Source organism: Lathyrus oleraceus, chromosome 4, assembly GCF_024323335.1.
Source record: "Lathyrus oleraceus cultivar Zhongwan6 chromosome 4, CAAS_Psat_ZW6_1.0, whole genome shotgun sequence".
In the NCBI taxonomy this organism is placed as follows: domain Eukaryota; kingdom Viridiplantae; phylum Streptophyta; class Magnoliopsida; order Fabales; family Fabaceae; genus Lathyrus; species Lathyrus oleraceus.
In genome coordinates this window covers 473,799,430-473,809,036 of record NC_066582.1, presented here as the reverse complement: position 1 = coordinate 473,809,036, position 9,607 = coordinate 473,799,430, and the positions used below count along the sequence as shown (strand labels likewise).

At 30.0% G+C, this 9,607-nt stretch overlaps 1 protein-coding gene across 1 annotated transcript; it reads left to right on the top strand.

Moving 5' to 3' along the window:
• Positions 1-1,327: 1,327 nt before the first annotated feature.
• On the top strand, positions 1,328-2,953 carry LOC127138025 (uncharacterized). The gene is made up of 3 exons (XM_051064431.1): positions 1,328-2,473; positions 2,731-2,785; positions 2,898-2,953. Exons 1-3 carry the CDS (start codon positions 1,328-1,330, stop codon positions 2,951-2,953), a joined length of 1,257 nt encoding a protein of 418 aa, XP_050920388.1.
• The last annotated feature ends 6,654 nt before the right edge of the window (positions 2,954-9,607 follow it).

Sequence of the window (9,607 nt, the reverse complement as noted above, 5' to 3'; positions counted from 1 at the left end):
ATTTTATTAGCGTCCTACAAGCTTTTCGGGCCCAACGAGATATCCAAACCTCAAGGAGGGGCGCCAACTCCATTACATGGATTAAAGTGGCGGTATATTTTTAATTACCACATTTTTTATTATATTAGTGATGACACTTGATAAAACTTAGGATTTATAATCCATATTTTTTTTTTCATATGTAGTGTCCTCAACAACGTAATCAAATAGATTGCGGGTATTTCATGTTGAGGTTTATGCGAGATACTCTTGCTTTGGGCCGATTAAAGATTCCCACCGATGTATGTATTTCTAACTTATGAGTTATTTTTATATTTACACATATCTCATATAATTAAATAGTTGGAATTAATTCAAAATATGTTATATTATTATGTAGTACTTTGAGGAATTCAAGTGTGCATTTTATACAAAGGATCAAGTGGACGAAATCAAAGAGGAGTGGTGTCAATTCATGATAGAGCTCAATGTTTGTTCATAAATTTGTGTAATTAATGTGTACATTTGTAGTATATGTAATGACTTGTAAATGTGTACATAAATTTGTACTCCCTCCGGTCTCATATGTAAGCAAAAAAAAAAAAAGCTCACCCTTTAAGAAAGTGGCTATATATTCATTTAAGTAATGGAAAATATACATTTTTTCCATATTTACCCTTATTTATTAATTTAGAAATAAATTAATATTTTTATTATAACCATTTAATGGTTAGTCAATTTTTATTAATACCATTTAATGGTTAGTCATTTAGTGGTTATATATTCCACTTCCTCTTACTAAAATTTCCTGTAGAAATTTGTCCCGCCTAAAAACAACACTTCTTAGTCCATTTACTGTATTCTCCACCCGCCTAAATTTCCATGGTCCCGCCCTGTAGAAATTTAACATTTTCATAGTGAGTTCTATAAATACTAAAGCTTTTGGTTCTCATTTTCATAGCCAAAATTTTACATTTCCTGTATCATTATCTTTTGGTTCTCATAAAAATGCCTCTTAATATTTATCATATCATTATATTTTTGTTTGTTCATATCATTACTGTGTCATCTTTTTTTCATATCATATCATTACTTTTTGTTTTCTATTCATTACTACATTGCCATATTTTGTTTATAAATATAAAACATGCATGAGTCATGCATTAGCAACAAACATGAGACATGCATAAATTAATATAAATGGAGTGTCATCATTTGTTTTCTATTCATTACAGAGCCATATTTTGTTTGCCAATAAGAACATGTAGTAACAAACATGAGACAGTAGCAGCGTAGCAGCATATACTTGTTTCTTAATTATTTTCAATTTTTTCATGCAGTGTCCACAATGGTTCAACATGAACCTGAAACTTTTAGGAAAAAAAGATCATTTTTAAACAATGATCAACGGAAAATAATTGCTCAATTATTGATAAAGAATAGTTGTGGTGGAAAACTAAAATCCGGAACTGTTATATGGTTGGCATCCAAATACTCGGTATCCATCGATGTTATTTATCGAATTTGGAAGCAAGTATCTCAAACAGGTGATGCGTCTCATAAAAGAACAAAAAATTGTGGTCGGAAAAGAGTTGCGGTAGATATTGAAAAAGTGCGGGATATTTCGTTAGCTAAACGTAGCACTCTTCAGAGCCTCGCATTTGCCTTGGGCATTAGCAAAACAGCATTGTTTAAGTTTGTAAAGGATGGGACTTTGCGTCGGCATTCAAATGCTCTAAAGCCACAAATGAAAGATAGCAATATGAAAGATCGTCTTAGATTTTACTTGTCCATGCTTGAAGAAACTAGTCTTCCTCATGATCCGGAGTTTAAGTCTATGCATAATATCGTCCACATAGATGAAAAATGGTTCTACATGACCAAAAAATCAGCTAACTACTACCTTCTTGAAAATGAGGATGAGCCATATCGCACATGCAAAAATAAAAATTTTATTGGAAAAGTCATGTTTTTAGTAGCAGTCGCTAGGCCTAGATTTGATGACGGTGATAAGGAGATATTTTCGGGAAAAATTGGCGTCTTTCCTCTTGTTCAAAAAGTTGCAGCAAAAAGGTCAAGTATCAATAGAGCTTCGGGTACACTTGAAACTAAACCGATTACTTCTATCACTAAAGAAGTTAGTCGAAATTTTCTAATCAATAAAGTGTTACCTGCAATTAAAGAAAAATGGCCGAGAGAACATGCAATGGAAACAATTTATATACAACAAGATAATGCTCCGTGTCATGTTTCTATTGACGATGAAGAATTTCATAAAGCAGCTTCTGAAGGAGGATTTGACATCCGTTTATCTTGTCAACCACCGAATTCTCCTGATTTAAATGTTTTAGATCTGGGTTTTTTCAATGCCATTCAATCATTACAACAAAAGGAAGTTTCAAAATCAGTTGATGAACTCATTGAAGTTGTGCAAAACTCATATGATAATTTTTCTAGCAAACAATCTGACAAAATTTTCTCACACTTCAATCTTGTATGATTGAAATCATGAAAATTAAAGGATCTAATAATTACCGAATTCCCCATATGAAGAAAGAAGTGTTGCTTAATCGAGGCATACTACCTACGCAACTAAAATGTGACCGAGAGTTAGTTGAAAATACTTTTCAATATTTAAACAATGATAATTAAGGTACGAACTTGTTGGTTTATATAATCGTATTTTCTATAAATTTTTAAATAAAATAGTGTACGCTAATTTTTGTCAAATTTGATTTATTCATTTTTCAGGAGGTTGGTTCTAGATCATGGAATTTACATGGAGAAGGAAATATGAAGAATGCTAGTTAGTTACATTAGACTTATTAGTTTATGTGTTGTAGTTAGAGCATTTTCACTTTCATTCTTTGGAGTGATATTTTCTGCACTTTCATTTGTTGGAGTTTGAATTGTTTCAGGAACTTTATTGTCTTCGATACCTAAATCAAAAGATGGAAACTCATTAGCTAAATGATGTGGGTTTGCCATTTTTAGAGTATAAAAAAAAAAGGAAGAACAAGACTCATGGAGTTTTGTACAAGATGATACTGCACCATTTATAATAGGATATGACTTTTCAAAAGCCAATGATAACAAATGCAACGTTTCAGAATAAATGCTCTTTTGGAAGTGTAAAAAGTGGAGTTATTATACGAATAAACATGAATATTGAAAAACTAAATTTGAGGGTAAAATTGGAATGGTATATTTAATTGTAACCATTGTAATTAATTTTTGCTTATATTTGAGACTCCAAAAATTTTTTTTTTTTGCTTACATATGAGACCGGAGGGAGTATATATTTTGATACATTTAAGGCAAAATTGGTTTGAATTGGTATATATATATATTTGTTAGCCAAAAATTGGTAGAAAAAAGGCCAAAATGGCATATATAAAATGTGATAATTGTCTGTCAAAATCTGGTTGAAAACAGGTAGAAATTCTGGTTTATAAACCTGGAAAAAATGTGGTTTAAAACAAAAGCTTCAAAAATTTTCGTATACCTTAGACAGCGCTTTTGTAAAAAGCGCTGTCTAAGGGGGGGATTAGAAAGCGCTTTAGGCAAAAGCGCTGTCTAAGGGGGGGGGGGGGCTTAGACAGCGCTTTTTGAAAAGCGCTGTCTAAGGTATACCTAAAAAAATTAAAATAGGAGGGTCTTAGAAAGCGCTTTTGGCCAAAGCGCTGTCTAAGGGGGTGGGGCTTAGACAGCGCTTTTCAAAAGCGTTGTCTAAGGTATACCTAAAAAATTTAAAATAAGAGGGTCATATAAAGCGCTTTTGGCCAAAGCGCTGTCTAAGGGGGGGGGGGGGGGGGGGGCTTAGACAGCGCTTTTAAGATTTAAAAAAGCGCTGTCTAAACCTTTAGAAGCGGAGGTTTAGACAGCGCTTTAAAGCGCTGTCTAAGGCTAAAAAAAGCGCTGTCTAAGGTCTTGTCTGTTGTAGTGTCTACTATCTATTATCTACTAGAAGAATGACATTTTCACTATTTATAAACTTTTTGTAAAAATTAAAGATGGTGGTTGTGCTTGACGGTCTTTCACCATTGTAAGAAAGTTTTTGAATATCATTTACCAACATTGTCTCATTTTTCTATAATATTGACTATATTTTCTGAGTCTCTTTTGATACTCTTGACCAAATGTTATGCTATCAAGTGAAAATATATTTTAAGTTCCTTATATCTTATCTAATGTTTTAGTCATTTTTTAATAAGATTTACAAAATAAAAATAAGCATAAACTAAGGGTTGAACAAATAAAATGCTTCATTAAAGTGTTTTACTATGAAGAGTTATATTTTTTTTACACATTATTAACGATTTGTGGTGGTTTTTAACCTCCGAAAATAAAACCTCCACATTTTAAATCCGATTTTCAATACATACGTTGAGTCAGATTTGTATCTTGCGTCTTGCTGTAAAGTCACGCCAGCAGAAATTAATGATTTTTGTCAAAATTTGACGGAAATAACTAAGTCGACTCACAAGTGTTTTTAAGGGATTAAAGTGTAATGTTTTTTTAGTTAAAAGATTAAAATAAAACATTAAATTAAATTAGTGAATTTGATAACTAATTATACCAAATTTTTATTTTTATACTTTTTAGTGTTCAATTCAATATGAAAAACTTAGTTTTTACCACGGTTAAGTCGTGGTTAAAGTTTTGGAAATAACATTGTGTTAAAAGTATTTTGTAGGGTTGAAATTAAATGATAAAAATGAGTAAACTTAAAACTTTTATATTATTTTTTTGGTGAACATATACATAAAAGGGCATTAATGTTAAAGAAAAACGTTATTATCAAACACACTCAGATCTTGTTGTAGTTAATCTATTTTGTCAAATCGATTTTATTTCTCAAATTGTTTTTATTTATAATATAAAATAATAATAAAAAATAAATTTTAAAAAAATAAAAAAAAATAGCATCATCACTTTATTAATATTGCAAAAACATTTATAACAAATATATATAGTTTTTAACGTGACATATAATTAAAAATAGAGTGAGTAGCTACTAGTATATACTTAGAAAACTACTTAGAGAAAAACACATTATATATATTAATGTCATGTAAAGTAGTCAAGTTGACCCTTTAATACACGTGTTGATCCGACACAAGATTATGGGAATCACATTGTTGTTATTCTAAGCCGTCACGCTATGTTGTTGGTATCAGTAAATATACATGTTCTTCCCAAATAATGATTTTTATGTTAATCACACGTATCATGATACTAATTTTTAACCTAATAGAAAAATGTTTTGAAATATATACATGAATATTTAGTGTCAATTGTTCTAAAAATCCCTTCAAAAAAAACGCTGTTCACAAATTTAAAGTGAAATAATTCAGTTGGTTGGGTTGTTAGAGATGACATTATATAAGTTCAAATCTTATCAAGAATTAAGGATATGTATATAGTTTCCTAAATAATAATTGTTAGAACACACAAATTGTGGTTTACGTTCAACCAAGTTGCATTGGCAATTCAAAGATTAAATAAAACAAAAAGAAAAGAACTTAAAGAAACAGTGTTATAGCTGGCAAGTAGAAGTAGTTGTTAACTTTATACGGTAGGAAGGAATATTATATAGTGCTCTATCATCACCATTGCTTTCAATTGTGAATGGTGAATTTCTACACTGATTATGAACAAATAAAAAATGCTTGATATTTATAGTAGAGTTGATTAATATTACACTATCGAATTAGACTTTGTTAAACCTAAACTTAGCACCATAAAAAAAAATCAAAATCTAAGTTTAGCAAGTATAAGTTGATATATATAGTTAAGTCAGAAAAGCTTTAAATACATATTTTTTCTTATATTACATGATCTAACTTTTATAATTAAAAAAAATCTAAATTTTTTTGGGTCTAAAGAAATATTTAATCTAGAGTTACCCATTCCCTTCCTAGAATATGCCATAAGTGATTTTCAGTGAATCTGAGTTATTTCCACTTAAGGTGATTTGGACTATCCAACTTTCACATTTGTCAAACATGTGATGTGCTCGGAGTGATCCATGTTGTATAGTATTATTATTCAGTGTACTCTTAACCTTAAAGCAATAGTATACGTGGGTTCTATCACAAGTTAATTGGAGCAGGTGATTTTTGGGAATTTGTCAGGTAAGTATGAGACATTCCCATGCCATATGTAGTGTGCTATTCCTCATTTTCTCACTACCTGCCCATGGTTTCTACACTTATATTTCATCAAACAACTTTAAATTGTCTTTTTCCTTTTGTTTTTTTAGCTTGAAAACTGTACACTAGTGGTCAATATTTCCAACCAAATTAATTTCATATATATATGGTTCCTTTTTGTACAACTCTTTTCATATAAGATAAGCCTTCCAAGTTCCAATACACATGCCCTTCATTTGTAGATTTAGTAAGATATGATTTAGACACAAATGTTACCATATTAATGGTTGCTAGATATGATTTTGACACAAATGTTACCATATCAATGGTTACTAGCTTATTTGTGATTTGCAACTAGATCGACATGACCTAAATTATAGCTTTTATGATACAAAAGTTGAGAAATATCATTATATTTTTTAAAGAAAAATATTATAATTATATGCTGAAAAGTGAGTGAAAGTGAGGAAATACTAATCAATAATTATAAATTATAGATATATACTTAGTATTTATATAAGTGACTAAGCATAGTTAACTTAACTAACTAATTAGAATTAAAAATGAAGTAACATGTAAAGGTAAACAAATCTGTCAGGGGTGAGGATGATGGAGGGGAAGGGAGGTGATGGTAAGCAAAATAAATGGTAACGGGACATAGACTATTTTTATCTTTTGTATCTAAAATTTGAATTCATGATAAATAATCATTCTTCTTGAATTTCAAAGTGCTTAGAAGTATCTCTAAGCTTATTTAGGATTCTTTGTTGGGACATCGATTCAAGGGTTCAACATAAGTGTGTGGGTTCTCTCACTTGAACCAAAAGCTTTTGATACTACTGCTGAATCATCTAATTCGTAGGTTCAACACGAGGGAGCATTTTCATTCTCGTGACTTTTTCTTTATGATCAACACACCTTGTGAGAGACACATCACATTCTCAACCAATATCTTAAGGTGATAGGTGTGTGAGTTCTCTCACTTATAAATGCTCAAGTCTCCACTTCTCTAATCAATGTGGGACTTCCCCACACTTAGTTTCTCAGTTCTTGACTAACATTTGCTTTTTTAACATTCTTAAATCTTCTCTCTATCTCCAACTGTAAAGTTATGAAGGTTGTCATGACAATAACGATAGAGATGCATATTTATAAATGTTGAAATCCAACATATCATTAATAAGCCTAAAATACGACCCATTAAATTTTAGAATAAAAAAGATTATAAATATCTTATAATATATTTTAGTATTGTTGAATAGTACAATAAAAGTAAGTATTTTTATGTAGTATCCATAGGGACTGATGTGATATCAAAGTCGCTCAATAATATTTAAGATTTTAAGAGAAGTATTTGGAAAAGTTTGTTTTTTATATAACTAAATTGAAACAAAAATAAATAGAAATAAGGTTAAGAGATTAAATGAGATTGTTGGGGTTATAGTGCATTATTCTATCATGATGCATTCTCGTGATCGGTTATACATATTCTAGTCAACAATTAATATCATCAACTATTTCTCTGCGTATGTTGTTTATGTCTAAATAACAATGTGAAATCAATCGTATTGCTTAATGATGATCTCTCACCCCATTAACCAATACGATAACATTAAATTTTGATAGTATGTGTGAATGCTAAGCCTAAATTCGTCTCTAGAATTTTAGTGTTTAGCAGATGAAAATCTTTGATCTAGTTATGAAAATTATTTTCAATATCAATTTTAAAATATTATAACAAGTTATAATTAACTAGATTATAACAAGCATTAAGAACGAAGATAATCAACAATATTAATGAATAACTAGAACATATATAACATTATGATCAAAATGAATACATAAGTATTTGAACAATCACATTTAACCCGCAACAAAAGAGAATTTAGCTACTTTTATTCATAGTAGCTTTACAATGATGATCAAGAAGAAATAGATGGAATATCACAAGCAGTGATATCTATGTCTGGACGAAGCTTCAACTATTGATCTTCAATACCTCTCTCTCTCTCTCTCTCTCTCTCATGTTTCCTTAATTCTAGGGGAAAAATGAATTTGTTAATGGTTGTGATCTCTATTTATAGGGGTCTGGGTAGTCATTTTTGCCCAACGAAGTCATTAGCTTGGCCAACGAGCCTGCTTTTATTCACCAAGAAGTTATGTCAAGCTCATTCAAGTGACTTTGATTGCCTTATCTCTCTAATTAAACCTCTCTTTTAGCCCAACGAACAAACTATTTCTTCATCATGAAGTAACTTAGTCAAATAGTCTTTAAACTCTCATGTTTCTCTCAGAGAGAATACCTTACTTCTCCATGAAGTAATTTAGTCTGAAAGTCATCTTAGACCGTCTATGTTTGTCCAGCAAATCGGTAACTTCACCTAGTGATCAATTTCCAACGGAATTAATTACATACATGTTTTCTTTTTGTACACCTCTTTTTCATATAAGATAAGAATTACATGTTCCAATACACATGCCCTTCATTTTCAGATTTAGCAAGATATGATTTAGACACAGATGTTACCATATTAATGGTTGTTATATATGATTTAAACACAAATGTTACCATATTAATGGTTAATAGTTTAGTTGTGATATGCAATTAGATTGACATGACCAAAACTATCACCTAAATCAATATTTTAAAAATCGGACCTGTCATCAAATTGATGGTATTGGGTCACTGGTTAATTGGTCGATCCACTCATTCACTTGTCAAATCGCATGACCAAACCATATTATACCAGATAACTCGGTTTAATAAATCGATCTCTATAATAAATTTATATAGTTATTAAACTGATTGAACCAGATGACTCAATCTCTAAAAAAATACTAACACCTACAAAATTTTAAAGTTTCAAAATATCAAAATTTTACAAGTTCATTCTTTAAATTCAAATCCTAAACATAGTCATCACACACAACAAAATACAAATCTAAATAAATTTTGAATAAAGTCTAATTGCAATATAAATTGAATAACAAAATAATTGACAGTTTTTAATAAATTTAATTCTAAGGAGAAAAAGTTGGTCAAATATGTTTTAAACAAAGTTTATATATATTTTAATTTTGTTTTTTTTTTAATTATCAAAAATGATGTCGTTCTACTTGAGAAAAAAATAAATATTTAACCTATCGGTTTTCCAAACGTCAATTCGTCGATTCTTACCGATTTTGGCCTGTTCTGACAAGTTCTCAGTAGTTTTATAGCTTACTTGATCCAGTAATTAGACCAGACCGATGACTCCTCTGATTCCCAGTTCAATCGATTCGACCGGCCAATTTGGTCGGGTTTTAAAATATTGACCTAAATTATACCTTTTGTGATAAAAATTGAGAAATATTATTATGTTTTTTTAAATGAAAACATTATATTAATATAGTGAGCAATTAATATAAATCTTTTATTCCTGACAACTATATAAATGATATAAAGCATCCAATGAACTTAATCTATTAGCTTT